Genomic DNA, 20,439 nt, shown 5'->3' on the forward strand with positions numbered 1-20,439 from the left:
TATGATAAAAAGTTCTTCTTCTTCTATACCCGCTTAATCCGTTGGTCGGATCACGGGGGGACTGGAGCCAAGCCCAGTGGTCATCGGGCGAGAGGCAGGGTACACCATGGACAGGTCGCCAGTCCATCAAAGTTTAGTTTAAAGTTTATTTGCCATTTGTTAAAGTACATAGGAATTCTTGTGCAGAGGACACTCTGAATACAATATGATAAGGAGTGAACATTAAAAACTAAAACAACAATAAAAATAATAAAATAACAATAAATATAAAAAAATATCAGACGCTTTACACTTCACCTAAGGATATTGCACGTTTCCCAGTTGATTGTCAATGAACAGAGGTAGATTGGTCAAGAGGACTGATGGTACTTTGCTTTTGCCATCAGTCTCACTGTAGCAGGAAAGAAACTGTTGTCCGTTCTGCTTTGTCCAAGGCTGTATGTAGAGTGTTTATTTTTCAGGAGGTTGTGTGCTGGGTGATGTGTGTCTCTGATGATGCTATGTGCCTTCTTCGTGCAGCGTTGTGCGTTAATGGTGTCCATAGAGGGAAGTTTTGTTTTTGTGATCCTCTCTGCAGTCTTGATCACCCTCTGAAGAGCCCTCCTCTCTGCCTGGGTGGTGTTACTGTACCACACAGTGATGCCGGTTGTGAGGATGCTCTCCACCAAACCTTTGTATGCTTGGGTGAGGGGGCGGCGGGTCAGGCCAGCCTTCCTGAGCAATCTGATGAAGTGCAGCCACTGCTGGGCCTTTTTCACCGTGGCAGTGGTGTTTGCAGACCAGCTTAGATTTGCTGCTAACTGAAGACCAAGGAACATGTAGCTGGCCACTCTCTCCACCTCAGTCCCCCTGATGTTAATGGGCTGCAGAGGGGGGGCTTTCTTTCTAAAGTCCATTGTAAGTTCTTTGATTTTGTCTACGTTGAGGATAAGGTCGTTCTTCTCACCATAAGCAAGCATGTCCTTGATCAGACCCCTGTACCCCGACTCGTCCCCACCTTTGATCAGACCCAGGATGGTCGCTGGTGTACAAGGTGAAGAGTTTAGGGCTAAGAGCCCTGTGGAGACTTTGTGCTGACTGTGAGCTCAGCTGAAATCCTCCCTCCCATCCTCACCACCTGTGGTCTGTCCATGAGGAAATCCAGAATCCAGTTGCAGGTGGTGGGTGGGACCCCCAAGTCACTTAACTTTATAATCAGTTTGCCAGGCTGGATGGTATTAAAGGCTGAGCTATAGTCAAGGAAAAGCATCCTGACAAAACCTCCTGCTGCGATCTAGATGTTGTAGTGCATGATAGAGGGCCATGTCTACTGCATCATCCACTGATCTGTTGGGACGGTACGCAAACTGTAGGGGATCAACTGTGCCGGGAACCAGAGAGTCAATGTGTGTGCATACCAGCTTCTCCAGACACTTCATGGCCACTGATGTAAGTGCCACTGGTCTGTAGTCGTTCAGGGTCGATATGTCAGATTTCTTTGGGACTGGTATAATGATAGAGGACTTAAATATGACTTGGAGTTCCTCTAATTTAGAAGAGTCTCAATTAGTCTGGAAAGATAGTTTAATAATGTATAAGAAAGCACTTCGTAAAGCTAGAACTGCTTATTATTCATCATTGATAGAAGAGAATAAGAATAATCCCAGGTTTCTTTTCAGCACTGTTGCCAGGCTGACAAAGAGTCCGAGCTCTGTTGAGCCATGTATTCCTTTAACTCTCAGCAGTGATGATTTCATGAGATTCTTCATCAATAAAATTGTTTCTATCAGAGAGAAGATTAATGGAATCCTTCCCACTATTATCACTGGTGTATCATCAAGTAGAGCAGCTTTAGAAGTATCTTTCGAACCTGATTTGTATTTAGACAGCTTCTGCCCAGTTAATATTTCTGAGCTAACAACAGCAATAGTCTCTTCTAAACCATCAACTTGTATGTTAGACCCAATCCCAACCAGACTGTTCAAGGAGGTTTTTCCCTTAATTGACACTTCCATATTGGATTTGATCAATCGGTCTTTGTTGATAGGATATGTACCTCAGACTTTTAAGGTTGCTGTAATTAAACCTTTACTTAAAAAACCTACTCTTGATTCAGAAGTGTTGGCTAATTATCGACCTATATCCAATCTCCCTTTTTTGTCTAAAGTTCTTGAAGAAATAGTTGCAGTTCAACTTTGTGATCATTTACATAGAAATAATCTGTTTGAAGAGTTTCAGTCAGGATTCAGAGTGCATCATAGCACAGAAACAGCACTGGTGAAAGTTACCAATGATCTCCTCTTAGCCTCTGATAGCGGACTTGTGTCTGTGCTTGTCCTGTTGGATCTCAGTGCTGCATTTGATACGATCGATCACAGCCTTCTGTTACAGAGACTTGAACATGATATTGGGATTAAAGGAACTGTATTAGGCTGGTTTAAGTCATATTTATCTGATAGATTCCAGTTTGTTCTTGTAAATCAAGAATCTTCCTCACACATTGGAGTAAGTCATGGAGTTCCTCAGGGTTCTGTGCTTGGACCGATTCTTTTTACTTTATACATGCTTCCATTAGGTAACATTATTAGACAGCATGGCATAAATTTCCATTGTTATGCTGATGATACTCAGCTGTACTTATCTATGAAACCAGATTAAACCAATAGGTTGGTCAGACTACAAGCCTGTCTTAAAGACATAAAGACCTGGATGACTCAGAACTGTCTGCTTTTAAATTCAGACAAAACTGAAGTTGTTCTCTTTGGACCTGAGTGCTTCAGGCAGAATTTGTCTAGTTATATAGTTACTCTAGATAGAAGAGAATAAGAATAATCCCAGGTTTCTTTTCAGCACTGTTGCTTTCCTTGGCTTCTAGTTCTACAGTGAGGAACCTTGGAGTTATTTTTTACCAGAATTGATCATTTGACGCACATATAAAACTGGTTTCTAGGACTGCCTTCTTTCACCTTCGTAAAATTGCTAAAATTAAGAACATCGTGTCTCAGGGTGATGCAGAGAAACTAGTTCATGCATTTGTTACTTCAAGATTGGACTACTGTAATTCCTTATTATTGGGCTTTCCCACATATTCTCTGAAAAGCCTCCAGCTGATCCAAAATGCTGCAGCCAGAGTTCTGATGAGAACTAACAGGAGATATCATGTTTCTCCAGTTTTAGCTTCTCTTCATTGGCTCCCTGTTAAATTCAGAATAGAATTTAAGATTCTTCTTCTCACATATAAAGCTCTTAATGACCGAGCTCCATCATATCGTAAAGATCTCATTGTAAGATATTTTCCTAACAGAGCACTTCGCTCCCAAACTGCAGGTTTACTTGTTGTTCCCAGAGTTCCTAAAAGTAGAATGGGAGGCAGAGCCTTCAGTTATCAGGCCCCTCTCTTGTGGAATAAGCTGCCAGTAAATGTCCGAGAAGCAGACACCCTTTCCACTTTTAAGATTAGGCTTAAAACTTTCCTTTTTTATAAAGCTTATAGTTAGGGATGGCTCAGGTAACCCTGAAACATCCCATAGTTAAGCTGCTATAGGCTTAGACTGCTGGGGGACCTCATCTGTCACACCTTTCCTCACTTTGCTCTCTTTTTCCCCCTGTTTAATTTATCAAATGATATTATGTACATGTGACATTATCCTTTGAATTGTGTTATGATGTTTTCCCCCCCCTCTTTTCCCTCTTTTCTGTCTTCTCAAACCCCAGCTGGTCGAGGCGGATGGCCACCCTTCCTGAGTCTGGTTCTGCCAGAGGTTTCTTCCTGTTAAAAAGGAGTCGTTCCTTTCCACAGTCCCTCAGGCTCAGGACGGGAGATTGGACTGAAGACAAGTTTCGGTGCAATCTGTTGTTTCCTTAGCTAGGATATTATTTTTTTAATTGGCTCTATATGAATTAATTGGATTATGATTACAATGAATTGAATTCCAATTGGCTTGAATTGGACTATATTACTTAAGTGCCTTGAGATGACAATTGTTGTAATCTGGCGCTATATAAATAAAATTGAATTGAAAATATGCGTGGGACTACAGCTTGTTTTAAGGATAGATTGAAGATGTCGGTGTACACATCTACCAGTTGCTCAGCACAGGCCTTGAGCAGTCTTGGTGACACACCATCCGGTCCCGCAGCCTTGTGGGGGTTCACCTTTTTCAGAACCCTCAGGTCCTGTGTCTTTGTCACCAGGAGAGCGGGGTCCTCCGAGTCAGTGGGAGGTTTAGAGGGAGAGTCTGTGTTTATTTAGTCAAATCTGGTGTAAAACCTGTTAAGACGGTCAGGCAGATCTGTGTCCTTAGCCTCCGTGCTGTTGGCACTGCTTCTATAGTTAGTGAGTGATTTGACGCCCTGCCACATACTGCGTGTGTCATTTTGCAGGTAGAAGTTTTCAAGCTTTTGGGAGAGTGCCTTCTTTGCAGCTCTGATGGACCTCTGTACTTCATATTGGGCCCGCTTATACTTTTTCTGATTTTAGTGCGTATGTCAGTGTTAAACTAGGACTTCTGATTTGGAAAGACACGGACAGTTTTTGAAGGGACACAGATTGAAGTGCACCAGCTGATATAGTCACCTCACCTTCCCTCACCTTCATATAAAGGTGAGGGAAAACAATAGAAAAAACACAAGTTTGACTTTGAGAGCTTTGTGTCATCACCCACAGTGGAGCACCATCAGGTAGGTCTGGCACATTAGATACACACCTACACAGTGCCATGCAGAGACAAACGAGACAAACAACCATGCACGCTCACGCTCACTCCTAAGGACAATTTTTAGAGTCACCAATTAACCTAACATGCAAGTTTTTGGACAGTGGGAAGAAACCAGAGTACCCAGAGAAACCCATGCATACACGGGGGGAGAACATGCAAACCCACACAGAAAGGCCCCAGGTGGGGATCGAACCTGGAACCCTCTCGCTGTGAGGCGACAGTGCTAACTACCACAATTCCCTCCGTTAGCTCTTCTATAGCTGCAAGTAGCCACATAACAGTAGCTATGTGCTAACAGAGCAATAGTACGCGTTCGTTCATGAATTTGTCTTAATGTATTGGTGAAATAAAGACAGATAATGCCTTATTTAGAGCCTGCATCGTCATTGCCCCATTCACTCCGTTATATGGATATACGCCAATCGCGAGTTATCTAAATAGCTTCCGAAGGACGCCGACTTTCGCTAAACAGTACTCGGTGAGCAGATAAACACATTTCATGCCAGAAATAAGGTCTGGGTTTAAAAATACCGGAGTTCCCCTTTAAACCCACTGTAGAGTCCTGAATTCCAAAAAAAATACACTCCAGTAAACCAAACTCCTCCGTGCTAGAAAATTCCAGCTAACTTCGGCATCACTCTGTCCCATGTAACCCAACCACTGACCCCCCGTGACTGTTTCTACTGAGACAGTTCAGCTTTAAGATTATCCCCCAATGTCGTGGCAATTTTGCTGACTCTGGTTGCTTCTTCTTTGTGGCTTTTATCACGGTTGGTAAAGAAACGTAAAAGACTGTGGTTAAGCTAGTCTACACTCATCTACGGACAGAACTTCACAGCACAAAAACACCACGCCGTCAAATACTGCCCAGGAGTGTGGACAGGACGCTGACAGTTTAAAATATAAATAAATAAATAATTCATTCTTTGTAACATGAAGATGGTGTAGTTTTATTGCTTCCCTGAAAAACTTTCTCTCTCCCTTATATGATGTACATTCCATTAAATCAAGCTTGACCAATGTTGATTGAGAGTGGTGAATCCATCATGCTGTTGGATGTTCACACTGATTGAGAGCAGTGAATGCATCATGCTGTTGGATGTTCACACTGATTGAGAGCAGCGAATGCATCATGCTGTTGGATGTTCACACTGATTGAGAGCAGTGAATGCATCATGCTGTTGGATGTTCACACTGATTGAGAGCAGTGAATGCATCATGCTGTTGGATGTTCACACTGATTGAGAGCAGCGAATGCATCATGCTGTTGGATGTTCACACTGATTGAGAGCAGCGAATGCATCATGCTGTTGGATGTTCACACTGATTGAGAGCAGTGAATGCATCATGCTGTTGGATGTTCACACTGATTGAGAGCAGCGAATGCATCATGCTGTTGGATGTTCACACTGATTGAGAGCAGCGAATGCATCATGCTGTTGGATGTTCACACTGATTGAGAGCAGCGAATGCATCATGCTGTTGGATGTTCACACTGATTGAGAGCAGCGAATGCATCATGCTGTTGGATGTTCACACTGATTGAGAGCAGCGAATGCATCATGCTGTTGGATGTTCACACTGATTGAGAGCAGCGAATGCATCATGCTGTTGGATGTTCACACTGATTGAGAGCAGCGAATGCATCATGCTGTTGGATGTTCACACTGATTGAGAGCAGCGAATGCATCATGCTGTTGGATGTTCACACTGATTGAGAGCAGCGAATGCATCATGCTGTTGGATGTTCACACTGATTGAGAGCAGCGAATGCATCATGCTGTTGGATGTTCACACTGATTGAGAGCAGCGAATGCATCATGCTGTTGGATGTTCACACTGATTGAGAGCAGCGAATGCATCATGCTGTTGGATGTTCACACTGATTGAGAGCAGCGAATGCATCATGCTGTTGGATGTTCACACTGATTGAGAGCAGTGAATGCATCATGCTGTTGGATGTTCACACTGATTGAGAGCAGCGAATGCATCATGCTGTTGGATGTTCACACTGATTGAGAGCAGCGAATGCATCATGCTGTTGGATGTTCACACTGATTGAGAGCAGTGAATGCATCATGCTGTTGGATGTTCACACTGATTGAGAGCAGCGAATGCATCATGCTGTTGGATGTTCACACTGATTGAGAGCAGTGAATGCATCATGCTGTTGGATGTTCACACTGATTGAGAGCAGCGAATGCATCATGCTGTTGGATGTTCACACTGATTGAGAGCAGCGAATGCATCATGCTGTTGGATGTTCACACTGATTGAGAGCAGCGAATGCATCATGCTGTTGGATGTTCACACTGATTGAGAGCAGCGAATGCATCATGCTGTTGGATGTTCACACTGATTGAGAGCAGTGAATGCATCATGCTGTTGGATGTTCACACTGATTGAGAGCAGTGAATGCATCATGCTGTTGGATGTTCACACTGATTGAGAGCAGTGAATGCATCATGCTGTTGGATGTTCACACTGATTGAGAGCAGCGAATGCATCATGCTGTTGGATGTTCACACTGATTGAGAGCAGTGAATGCATCATGCTGTTGGATGTTCACACTGATTGAGAGCAGTGAATGCATCATGCTGTTGGATGTTCACACTGATTGAGAGCAGTGAATGCATCATGCTGTTGGATGTTCACACTGATTGAGAGCAGCGAATGCATCATGCTGTTGGATGTTCACACTGATTGAGAGCAGCGAATGCATCATGCTGTTGGATGTTCACACTGATTGAGAGCAGTGAATGCATCATGCTGTTGGATGTTCACACTGTATGACACTTACTGAGTGCTGTATGCACTGTTTCTATGATGGTTGATTCCTCTTAGCTTTTTTTTACTGACTTTTTACTTGAACCACGAACAACTCTCTGAATATCATAATGATGTCTACCCGTTTCATTAATGTTCCTGTACTCCAGCCAAAACTTAAGAAATGTGAATCTAACTGATTTCACGTCTTTACTCAGTGGAATTTGAAGATCAACTGTGTGTGTGTGTGTAAGTAAATATGTTTCTGAAGCCCGTGGATTACAATGTTCTTAACATATCATTTATATCATATATATCATACAGTTCATGCAGCCCAATACATATCATATCATAATAATTATGACAGGGTTTTTCCTGTCTTAAAATTAGGTAGTGGTGGTACCTGATCAGGAGCTCACAGGTGCACATGCACCGTGCCTTCAACTGGCTCAAGCAAGTGTTTTACTAGCAGTCTATTTTAGGAGCTGTATATACATGAATTTAAAAAAAAAATGTATTACTATAAAAAAGTATTATTTTAAAGCATATTCATTTCTTTTTTATGTGCTTTGTTTAACATTCAGTTCAGTTACATGGCAGCGTAACCACCATTTACTTGTACAGGGCAAAGCCAGTATCCGAACATTTGGCCCTCCTTGGTTTCATCCTGTAGAACCTCCTGATGCATGTAGAACCTTTTTTTGACCAGTTTGGACCATCTTACAGCATACATCCAGGTGTCTCTCTTTGAGTATGTTGCGCAGGTTTTTTTTTATTCATCTTTAAACAAACAAACAAAAAACAATAGCATGCATTATAAACTTTGTCTTATTCTGGTGTAGACATGAATTGTGATAGTGTTCTCAATCATGAGTGCAGTAAATTGCCTCTCAACATCTGCTGAGCTGTATTGCTTTCGTATGTGACAAACTTACCACATCTCAACATCTCATCAATAACACAAATGACTGCGTTTTAGCTGCCTGTCTTCAGTGTCTACACTCCTTCACCTGTCTTGTCTCTCCTCTTCTCGCACTCGTTTTGTAAATAATTCGCTGATCTTACGTTACGCTATACCTGCAAAACTGATATCATTAACTAATACTGGTAATATGAATGTATGTAGCATGTAACATTAACTTTTCCAAAGGAACTGGACGTGTTTGGGTGCAAAAGAAACAATACTAACACTTTTTTTTCGAACGATCCGTGTTTATTGCAGTGAAAACTAATTTTTCTTCGTCTCTCTGGATGTTGCAGTAAAATATGCTTTGTGCAACTGCAGTTACCTATGAATTAAATGACAGATCCCGACACGGAAACGCTTGGTGAAATTACCGACTGAAAACCAGCCGTGAGCTGGTGGCTGTAAGGAATTTGGCCGGCTGCCACCAAATTATCTTTGCTGGGAAAACGTATATTTTTAACAGTAAAAGACAAAACAAGAAAAAAGCTATATATGATGTATCGCTACTTAAACAAAGACATATTAACACACACACACGGCAAACAAAGCTTGTATTAGTATCCGTAAGTGAGGATATACAGCAGCTCAGTGCAGTGATGGTGCTTTCTAAGCCCTGTGATGATAACAGGAGAATATAACACAGGTTCACTTACACACACACAAACGGTGCTAATGTGGCTGTCTGAAATCTGTTCACGTAGTTATTTAACAATTTAACTCTGCCTGAAAAGCGGCGGTGAAATCAGTCGTAAATCCCACCGTGATCAAACATTAAAGTGTAGCACAGAAACGGCCTGAAAACCTTGACCTATTTGTGTGACGAGATCAGCTGTCTACGACACAGTCATACCGATTTGCTCCAGTCTCTTAGGCAGCAAGGCGTGGTTAAGTCGCTCGTGAAACAGGTGACCGACGTGATTGGCTGAAGTCTCGGATGATGTACCAGCGTACTATGGTTCCATTTGTGTTGCAACGTGTGAGCGGCTGAAGCTCCCCTCAGCTTTCGGTGAGACCGGCTCTGCAAATCACGTTAGACTTAGTCTGGGGTTCGGGACGCAGCGACAGAAGGTCTCTGTTCAGTCTTTCCTTCCATTCTCTCCTGAGGTAAGTTACTCTGAGCACACTGTTGGACACCGGCTGCCTCCAGCCGAACCTGCGTTACAAGCGCATGAATTAGTTGCAAATTTATGTTCATATTTAAACAAGCTATTTTAAACGGTCAAAAGTAATCTGTTGAGCTTTAACAGTTTTAAATGTAAATTATGTCTTTTGTAGGAGAAGAAAGGAAGTCTTTATTTATTATAGTCACTTTAATTGTTCGTTAGAATGAGTTTATGTGGTTTCCACACGGTTTATTGTTTTACCCTTCATATGTTCGACCTGTTCATGAAAATAGTCTCCATTACAACATGAACACTTGGATTATTCTCCTGTTATTTACATGTTGTAGTTGGATGCATTTCCATTGCAGTTGTATATAATCAGATTGTCCTTGTGTGTGTCTGCAGTCCTGCTGTAAGTTACAGTCTGTGTGATATTTCACAGCTCTGTGACACCATGCTGAGCCCTGTGTTCCGTGCACATGGCCTCCTGGTGGCCTCTCACCCATGGGAGGTGATCGTTGGCACAGTCACCCTCACCATCTGTATGATGTCCATGAACATGTTCACTGGCAATGACCAGATCTGTGGCTGGAACCTGGACTGTCCCAAAACAGAAGAGGTGAATACAATTATTAATGAGAAAATAATTATAAAGTGATTAAGAATATGACGGTTAACTTTGGGGATGTAGAATCGGCAAAGATTGTGTTCTGAGGGGCTCCCTTTACAACAAACCAACATGAGGACCCAGAGGAGGCGAAAGGTCCCCTGCTGGGTGTCCTCCTGTTGCTGGTATCTGAACTAACGAGCACTTGAACACTCACAAAGATTACTTCCAACTGCCAGCCAGGTCATACCATTTACACATGCACAAGAAGACATAAGTTGCCAGTGCGGAGCGGGGCAAAATGTCAACATTATTCAGTAATGAAATATTATTTTTTAGGTCAGTGTGTGCTTTGAGTTTTCAATGATGTCAAGCAGAGAGAACTGATTATTGTCAGGTGGGCCTCCGTTTTTCCCCACACACATTGAGCTTTTTCTGAGAAATAAAGATGACACATGACATGGTTCTGTTTGTAACAATGTCAAGTTAGCCATTAGATTTCCACTCTCACTGCTGCCTTGTGCACTAATTCAGCATTTTGAATAAGCTGAGAAGACCATTAACCAATATTGACAGTGGGTTACACGCCAAAAGTGTAAGAGAAATAGAGGTTCACTGAAAATCCCTGTCGGCTTGGTGTATGAGGGCCCTAACAGTGGAGATACATGGTTGGAATAAAGTATGAAACATACAGTTATGAACTGGTGGAAGTAATCAGCCTAATCTTAAAAGTGGAAAGGGTGTCTGCTTCCTGATAACTGAAGGCTCTACCTCCCATTCTACTTTTAGAAACTCTGGGAACAACAAGTAAACCTGTAGTTTGGGAGCGAAGTGCTCTGTTAGGAAAATATCTTACAATGAGATCTTTAAGATATGATGGAGCTCGGTCATTAAGAGCTTTATATGTGCGGAGAAGAATCTTAAATTCTATTCTGAATTTAACAGGGAGCCAATGAAGAGAAGCTAAAACTGGAGAAACATGATCTCTGCTGTTAGTTCTCATCAGAACTCTGGCTGCAGCATTTTGGATCAGTTGGAGGCTTTTCAGAGAATGTGTGGGACAGCCCAATAATAAGGAATTACAGTAGTCCAATCTTGAAGTAATGAATGGATGGAGCAGTTTTTCTGCATCACTCTGAGACAGGATGTTCATGATTTCGGCAATATTACGAAGGTGAAAGAAGGAAGTCCTAGAAACCTGTTTTATATGCGAGTCAAATGATAAATACTGGTCAAAAATAACTACAAGGTTCCTCACTGTAGAACTAGAAGCCAAGGAAATACCATCTAGACTAACTATATAGCTAGACAAGTTCTCCAGGAAGCGCTCACATCCAAAGATAACATCAGTTTTGTCTGTCATTAGAAGCAGACAGTTCTGAATCATCCAAGTCTTTATGTCAATGGCAATGGAAATTTATGCCATACTGTCTAATAATGTTACCTAATGGAAGCATGTATAAAGTAAAAAGAATCGGTCCAAGCACAGAACCTTGAGGAACTCCATAACTTACTGGCGTGTGAGGAAGATTCTTCATTTATAAGAACAAACTGGAATCTATCAGATAAATATGACTTAAACCAGCCTAATGCAGTTCCTTTAATCCCAATAACATGTTCAAGTCTCTGTAACAGAATGCTGTGATCGATCGTATCAAATGCAGCACTGAGATCCAACAGGACAAGCACAGAAACAAGTCCGCTATCAGAAGCTAACAGGAGATCATTGGTAACTTTCACCAGAGCTGTTTCTGTGCTATGATGCACTCTGAATCCTGACTGAAACTCTTCAAACAGATTATTTCTATGTAAATGATCACAAAGTTGAACTGCAACTATTTTTTCAACTTTAGACAAAAAAGGGAGATTGGATATAGGTCGATAATTAGCCAACACTTCTGAATCAAGAGTAGGTTTTTTTAAGTTAATGTTTAATTACAGCAACCTTAAAAGTCAGGTACATATCCTCTCAACAAAGACAGATTGATCAAATCCAATATGGAAGTGTCAATTAATGTCAGGATCGATGGAAGGTAGGAGCCAGATGCAGGTCTTTCAGTTCAAAAAGGGTTTATTTCAAAAACACAAAAACAGGCAAAACAGAGGGTGCGGCAGAGCTAGATTAAAAAATATGCTTAAACTGTGAATTAAATAGTAAACCAGACTATGAAAAACGAGACAAGACTATGAATAACTATGAACAAACAAAGGAACAAGACTATGACTATGAATAAATACTATGAGGCAGGAAACCAGCCTTATCTTTCGTGAAAACGACATGAAGGGTTGGTGAGGATTCTGCAATGAGTGAAAGGAAACCAGGAGACGAAATGCTGTGAAAGGAGTGATTAGTGAATGAGGTGCAGCTGTAAACAATGAAACAGATGACATGAGTGAACCTAACGTGACAGGGGAGAAACATGACAAGAACATAACCTGAAAACATGACAAACTGAAAACAAGACTATTAAAACATAAACTGTGACCTGAAAAACATAAACTGTGACAATTAAGGGGAAAACCTCCTTGAACAGTCTGGTTGGGATTGGGTCTAAAATACAAGTTGATGGTTTAGAAGAGACTATTGCTGTTGTTAGCTCAGAAAGATCAACTGGACAGAAGCCGTCTAAATACAAATCAGGTTCTATCGATACTTCTAAAGCTGCTGTACTTGATGATACATCAGTGATAATAGTGGGAAGGATTCCATTAATCTTCTCTCTGATAGAAACAATTTTATTGATAAAGAATCTCATGGAATCATCACTGCTGAGAGTTAAAGGAATACATGGCTCAACAGAGCTCGGACTCTTTGTCAGCCTGGCAACAGTGCTGAAAAGAAACCTGGGATTATTCTTATTCTCTTCTATCAATGATGAATAATAAGCAGTTCTAGCTTTACGAAGTGCTTTCTTATACGTTATTAAACTATCTTTCCAGACTAATTGAGACTCTTCTAAATTAGAGGAACGCCACTGTCTCTCCAGCTTTCTTGCAGTCTGCTTTAACGCACGCAGCTGTGAATTATACCAAGGAGCCAACCTCTTCTGACTGATTACCTTCCTTTTCAGAGGGGCAACATTGTCCAGTGTTGTACGCATTGAAGCTGTAGTGCTGTCAACAAGAGAGTCAAGTTCCACTGGAGTAAAATTTTGGTAGCCGTCCTCTGTCATATCTGCACATGGCAGTTGAAGAAAAGGATGATGAAATCAACTCTTTAAATCTGGTTACAACAGACACCTTCTATATGTAGAATTCTTCTCAGAAACCGTGTAGTCAAGTAATGTAAACTCGAAAGTTATTAAAAAATGTTCAGATAAGACAGGGTTATGAGGGAACACTGTTAACTGTTCACCTTCAATGCCATAAGTCAGCACAAGGTCAATGGTATGATTAAGGCAGTGAGTAGGTCTGTGAACACTTTGAGAAAATCCAATAGAGTCTAATATAGAATTAAAGTTAATATTTAGGCTGTCATTTTCAACATCTACATGAATATTAAAGTCACCCACTACAATGACTATATCTGTACTCAGCACTAACTGTGATAAAAACTCTGAGAATTCAGAGAGAAACTCAGAATAAGGGCCAGGTGGACGATACATAACAAGTAACAAGTAGAAGAGGTTATTGTGATTTCCGCTTTGGGTGCGAAAAATTGAGAATCAGACATTCAAAAGAGCTTAAACTAATCTTGGGTCTAGGACTGATTTATAACCCTGATCTGAAGATAGCTGCCACTCCTCCTCCTCTGGTTTGAGGAATGTAGACATTTAGATAGTCAGAGAGAGTTGATTCATTAATCATTTTTTTAAATTCATGCTAGGGATTTGAACCTAGATCTCCCACACAGAAGGTGGCAATCATACCACTACACTATCCAGTCCCTACCCAGTATTCTCCTGCTGCAGCCAGGTTTCTGTAAAACAAAATATATCAATATGATGATCACAGATCAAACCATTCACTGAAAGAGACTTCCAAAGGAGAGATCTAATATTCAGCAAACCACATTTAATAGTCTGATGTTTAGGGGCGGCACAGTGGTTAGAGTGGGTCATCCATTAACCAGAAGGTCAGTGGTTTGATTCTCACTCTGGCCACTCAAGGGGTGGTTGTGGCAGCCCTTGAGCAAGGCATCGTACCCTATGCTCCCTGGGTGCTGTGATTGGCTGCCCACCACTCCAGTGAATGGCATCTGTCTCCATGAGTGAGTGACTGTGTGCATGTGTGTTCAACAGGTGCCAACCTGGATGGGTCAAATGCAGAGGAGTAATTTCATGTTAACATTCGTGTGTACATGACAATTAAGTAATCTTAATCTATTGATTGGGGAGGTAGCATCAGGTGTATGACTACAATTCTGCATCCTGGTCTCAACCCTGGGTTGTCATGTTTTTGGATGACTAATAAATTCGTCCATATTTCTAGAAATGAGAGCCGCTCCTTCCAAAGTGGGATGGATGCCGTCTCTCCTCATCAGACCAGGTTTTCTCCAGAAAGATTGCCAGTTATCTATGTAGCCCACGTTGTTTGCTGGACACCATCTAGACAACCAGCGATTGAATGAGGACATGCGGCTAAACATGTCATCACTGGTCAGATTTGGCAGGGGTCCAGAGAAAACTACGGAGTCCCACATTGTTTTGGCAAAATTACACACCGATGCAACATTAATTTTAGTGACCTCCGATTGGCGTAACCGGGTGTCATTACCGCCGACGTGAATAACTATTTTAATGTATTTACGCTTATCCTTAGCCAGCAGTTTTAAATAGGATTCTACGTTGCTGGCTCTGGCCCCGGAAGACATTTGACTATGGTTGCTGGTGTTGCTAATGCCACGTTTCTGACTATAGAGCTGCCAATTACCAGGGTTTTGTCCTCAACAGGTGTGTCGCCGAGTGGGGAAAATCTATTTGAAACGAGGACAGGTTGACTTTATGATGTTATGACTATGACTCCTCTTCCTGACAGTCATTCAACCACTCTGGGGTCCCGGCTGCTCGGGTTCTGCTTGGGTGCGACTAACAGAGCTAGCTACGCTAGGTGGCTCCGCACTGACTAAAGGGGCCTGGCTCGCTATCGGGTGGTTTTCAACAGTGCAGAGCCGAGCTTCCAATTCAGATAACCTTGCCTCCAAAACTACAAAAAGACGTAATACGTAATAGATGCAATACGTTTTACCACAAAGCAAAGCGTCCGACACAGCAGCCAGTCCATGTCACACTGTGTCATTATTTATTCAACCAAAACTGAGACATTAAGTTGAATTAATGGTTTTCTGTGTGACGTTCTCAGTCTCTCACATGGTTGCGGAGGAATTTTGGCCCACTCTTCTTTCCAACGTTGCTTCAGTTCATTGAGGTTTGCGGCATTGGTTTCTGCACAGCTCTCTTAAGGTCCCACCACAGCATTTCAATCAGGTTGAGGTCTGGACTTTGACTGGACCATTGCAACACCTTGATCATTTTCTTTTTCAGACATTCTGTTGTAGATCTGCTGCTGTGTTTGGGATCATTGTCCTGTTGATGAGCCAGTTTCAGCCAAGCTTTAGCTGTCGGACAAATGGCCTCACATTTGACTCAAGAATACTTTGGTACACAAAGAAGGAGAGGTGTGGAAATGTTCCTCATTAGCGAGAAGAGCTGACAAAGGTTCCACAGCACGCATACACAGCTACTCAGTCAGCACCCCATAGAGGCTCCCAGTACTCTCAAAATCTGCACTTCAAGTGCCATAATACCAAAAGCACTGTTAGTGCACGAGCTGATGCTGCCTGTCACCATAACCCGTGCCATTCATATCATGTATTCCTTACCTATAATGGTTAATATTGATTACGCTGTGTTTGATCGCAGGAGCTGCAAGACAGCGGACGATACTGCAGACAAACAGGGATGCATTTTTGTGCTTTACCACTGCTCTTTTTCACAGGAAATCCTGAGCAGCGATATCATCATTTTGACCATCACACGCTGCATCGCCATTGTCTATATTTATTTCCAGTTCCGAAGCTTGAGACAACTAGGATCCAAATACATTTTAGGTAAGTCATTGTTGGTCTCATAATCCCTACAGAATTTCACAGTTAGCTAAGATGCTCTTGGTCTCGTGGTTTGCCTTAACTTTGACTAAATTTCATCTGCTTTTTTTAGGCATTGCTGGTCTTTTCACAATATTCTCTAGCTTTGTATTCAGCACGGTTGTCATTCACTTTTTTGATAAAGAGCTCACAGGTCTCAAGTAAGACATATTCAATATGCAGTCATATTGATCAGAATCGATGCCCAAAAGTCCAACAGACTCTTCCTTTCTTCCAGTGAGGCTTTGCCCTTTTTTCTGCTTCTCATCGACCTCTCTAAAGCATGCGCTCTTGCAAAGTTTGCCTTGAGCTCAAGTTCTCAGGTATGAAAATAATATCCTTTCAGCATATTACAGCATCCACATGAAAATATATACCTGAAGTGACATATGTAACTCTTTTTCAGGATGAAGTGAGGGACAACATTGCCTCTGGCATGGCTGTACTAGGACCTACCTTTACCTTGGATGCTCTGGTGGAGTGCTTAGTGATTGGAGTTGGAACCATGTCAGGTGCTTGCTGCCTTTGAAATAAAATACTTAAATTAGGTCTAGAGTTTACATTATGAAGTTTTTACTTCATTGTGGATCTTGGTTGCTTGAAGTGAATTGTTACAATTTTCAATGAGCAACATTTATCAGTTTGTTGTTCTGATATTTTCTTTCAGTAACAGATAGTTTGACACTTTAACTTGGCTTTCATGGCTTAAAATACTTTTCTGTGTGCATCTCCAGTAAATTCAACGCCACACAACTTTCAAAAATATCCTTTAATCAACCACATGCATCGATCCCATCTGCAACATCTGGTAGATGTTTCTGACTCATTGAATTAATTATTCATGGAAAATGATTGAATTTTCAAAGCAGCAGTTTTATGTTGAAAAACATTACTTTGAAATTGCCCCAAGCTTTGTTGATTCAGTTTTTGGCAGCTGAACGTCAGTCCATCTTTACTTCTGAGAAACTCTACCTCGCTAAGGTGCTCTTTTGAAACTCAACCTTTTGTTTTGTTCCTGCCATTAGATTCAGGATGAGCTGATATTTGTCATGAAGCAGTGAAATGTCTCCCTTTTCGCATTTGATATGTTGTTATGGTTGTGAATAAAAGATTGGCTGATGACATGAGAATATGATGGTGTCTTCTTGTGAGCTGTTCTCCTGACTGCCCATGTATTTGTTTTGTACCTTTCAGGGGTGAGGCAGTTGGAAATTATGTGCTGCTTTGGATGTATGTCTGTCTTGGCAAACTACTTTGTGTTCATGACTTTCTTCCCTGCATGTGTCTCACTCGTGCTGGAGGTAAGGCCACTGCACAAGCATACATGAGTGAGTATTAATGTAATTTTGGATTGATCATGTTGTATTTGTTACTGTAGTTGTCACGTGAGAGTCAGGAGGGCCATCCTATCTGGCAGCTGAGTCACTTCTCCAGAGTGATGGAAGAGGAGGACAATAAGCCTAATCCTGTTACTCAGAGAGTCAAAATAATCATGGTAACACCTCTCATGTTGTACCCTTTTTTGTTTTAATTTGAACATGAGAGTAAAGGTCTTTGTTGTCTTTGTAGTCTCTGGGCCTGGTGATGGTTCATGCCCACAGCCGCTGGATTTCCAAGCCCTTTTCCATGAACACCACAACAAACATCCCACAGGTCGGCATGGAGCTGGAACACCTCTCAGCCAGAAGGATTGAGCCAGAGAAATCGCTTTGGCACTTCTATCTAACCAGGTGAAAAGAGTGATATATTTTGTCTTTAACTAACTATTATGTGTGAGTATGTGTGTGTGTGTGTGTGTGTGTGGGGGGTTGTGAAGTTAATTAACAGCAATTTAATTGTCTCATCATGGGCTCAGGGTGTCCTTTGCTATCAGGCGCTGCTGTTAGCAGTCATTGGGTCTACATGATGAGATTAACTCGATTATAGCTACAGTTGGGTTCTGCTCCTTATCTGAGGGTAATTATCCTTGGATATATGGCGGTGAATGAATCGAATCACTGGCACAAAGCATGCAATACCCCGGTACGATCGGTAGCGCTGTACGCATTTCGACTATCGCTAATAGAGCAAACCTTGTTGCAGTGTTCTGGTACAAGCGTTTTTTCTTTGTATCTTATGAGATATTCCTATTAGGTTTTTTAAAGATTATTTTCTGATGATAAAATACTGATTTTTGAAAAAAATATTTTAAACTGGTTTGGATAAAGGGTGGATGGTTGTCTCTGTGTGACCCTGTGATGGACTGGTGACCTGTCCAGGTGTACCCTGCCTCTAGCCCAATGACCGCTGGGATAGGCTCCAGCCCACCCACAACCCTGAGTTGTATTAAGCGAGTATAGAAAATGGATGGATGATTTGGATGCTGTGCGACAAGAACGATTTCTCCTTGGTGCATCTGCTATGGTGAACAACCAACAGAAATGTTGTTCGTAAGTGGCGGCAACTGAATGAGCTTTCCAATGCTAAAATAAGAACGTCCCAACAAACCGAAGAGAAGGTGTTGTGGATGTGGGGCAGATTGATGGAAAAGAGGACGTAGTTTAAATAACTTCTTCCCCCAACCATCATATGGAATGTAAGATTACTGTCAAATTACCAGAGAAAGAAAAAGTTAAATTTATTCTAATAAATGTAGGAGATACACACTGCTTCTCTGCCCATCATCAGTAAGAAAAATCCGACCGCAGTCTGGTACATTTTTCTGCACCTACACACCCATTGTTCATCCAACCTGTGATTACAAAGAAATCACAGGTTGGATGAGCTTAAGATATTTTGCTGGGGTACTTTGAGGCCACAGCCTGGAATGTACTCTGTGAGTCGCTTGGAGATGACACGAGTGCTTTGACTGATTGTGTAAGGGCTGTTATACACCAAACCAATGCTAAGAACAAGGGTCAATGTCAGATTTCCCTGCTGTGTCCTCACGTTGGCAGCATCAGGGAAAAAAACCTTCTTCTTTAGCACACCGCAAAGACATCTCCAACTGCCAACCCTGAATTTATGCATGCACAAGAGGACAGAACTTTGCTGTACAGTCTAGAAATTTTTCAGTATGGTAAACAAAACAAGGTTTGTAAAACCTCAGGTCATTAATAGTTCAATTCTTACTATCCAACATGGTTTTAACTCAGTTATAGGCTGTTTTAAAGTAAACTAGATAAAAGCTGTTCCTGCAAAACAGCAGTGAGACTGCTTTTTAAGTTGAATGGGATTAGTTGACCATGCTCAAAAAGCTGAATGTAGTGAAAATTTAGCAGAAATCACGTGAGTAATAGTTAAAATGGCTTCAGTGTAATATACAGCAGGGAGTGGAAGAGTGATGTCATCAGTGATGTCATCAGTGACAGGATTGTTTGTAAACAGCTGCGGCTTAACGAGCTCTCTCCCTGTATAACCTGCAGAAATGGCTTTTTTGGATACTATGACCTCCTGTGAGAAAACTGGAAGAGCGAGGAAAATAATTTGAAGACTGTAAGAAGCAGAAGGCTTGGAGGAACGCAGCAATGTAGTTTTTATTTCAATGGAGTGAAAAACATTTAAACGGCAGCGAGTTGAACACAGTTGAACCTGTCTCTGGTGTCAGACCAAATGTTCATTGGAGTTAGTGAGAGAAATCGAAAGGTTTCTCTGGCTTCAAGGCTCATAGCTTAAATTCTGTAAATGTGAGCTCTTTAGTAGTTACATCAGCTGAAAGAGGACATGTGTACCTATATTTGTTTGTCTGAGTAAAACAGTATGAAAGTTAGAATTTGTTTGAATATCAGAAAAACTTAAAATGATCAGTGCATCAGTTACCAGGGGAGTCAGGATGCAGATGCAGGATCGTGTGGTTACAAGAGGGTTTTATTTCAATAAACAAACACAGCAGATCACAGCACTGCAGGGCGATCTCCCGGCAGCGCAAAAGGAAAAAAAAACTATAAAACTCCTAAGCGCTCTCCTCCGTATCTATCGTGGAGAAGGAGCGCAGCTATGAAATTTACAAAACATAAAATCTCTCCAAACTGGGAGGAAAACCAAAATGCTGTGAACACTTAACAAAGCAAAGACACGCTCTCAAAATGAGGCGGAATAAAACAAAAGGCGCACTCTTAACAAAACAGAGGCTCTATGGAACTTTAGCAATAACTAAATGCTCTCCTTTGACGGAGGCGACTATGAATAGTAACAACGAAAAATCACTCCGTAAAAATGGAGGAAAAACAAACTAT

General features: G+C 41.6%; 2 protein-coding genes across 2 annotated transcripts in view; one reads left to right on the plus strand and one right to left on the minus strand.

Moving 5' to 3' along the window:
- Positions 1-20,439, minus strand: part of LOC140310335 (activated RNA polymerase II transcriptional coactivator p15-like) — a 109,275-nt gene that overhangs the window by 42,908 nt on the left and 45,928 nt on the right. The window lies entirely within an intron of this gene.
- The window catches only part of hmgcra (3-hydroxy-3-methylglutaryl-CoA reductase a), a 32,497-nt gene continuing 21,436 nt past the window's right edge, over positions 9,379-20,439 (plus strand). Inside the window, exons 1-9 of the mRNA XM_072388607.1 lie at positions 9,379-9,534; positions 9,976-10,152; positions 16,078-16,189; positions 16,299-16,386; positions 16,464-16,548; positions 16,632-16,737; positions 17,420-17,526; positions 17,604-17,720; positions 17,795-17,955. Coding sequence (XP_072244708.1) covers positions 9,988-10,152; positions 16,078-16,189; positions 16,299-16,386; positions 16,464-16,548; positions 16,632-16,737; positions 17,420-17,526; positions 17,604-17,720; positions 17,795-17,955 — 941 coding nt within the window. The 5' untranslated portion in view covers positions 9,379-9,534; positions 9,976-9,987. The remainder of the gene's footprint in view (positions 9,535-9,975; positions 10,153-16,077; positions 16,190-16,298; positions 16,387-16,463; positions 16,549-16,631; positions 16,738-17,419; positions 17,527-17,603; positions 17,721-17,794; positions 17,956-20,439) is intronic.

The sequence above is a fragment of the Leuresthes tenuis genome, unplaced genomic scaffold (genome assembly GCF_036924035.1).
Source record: "Leuresthes tenuis unplaced genomic scaffold, fLeuTen1.0.hap1 SCAF_6, whole genome shotgun sequence".
Lineage (NCBI taxonomy): Eukaryota > Metazoa > Chordata > Actinopteri > Atheriniformes > Atherinopsidae > Leuresthes > Leuresthes tenuis.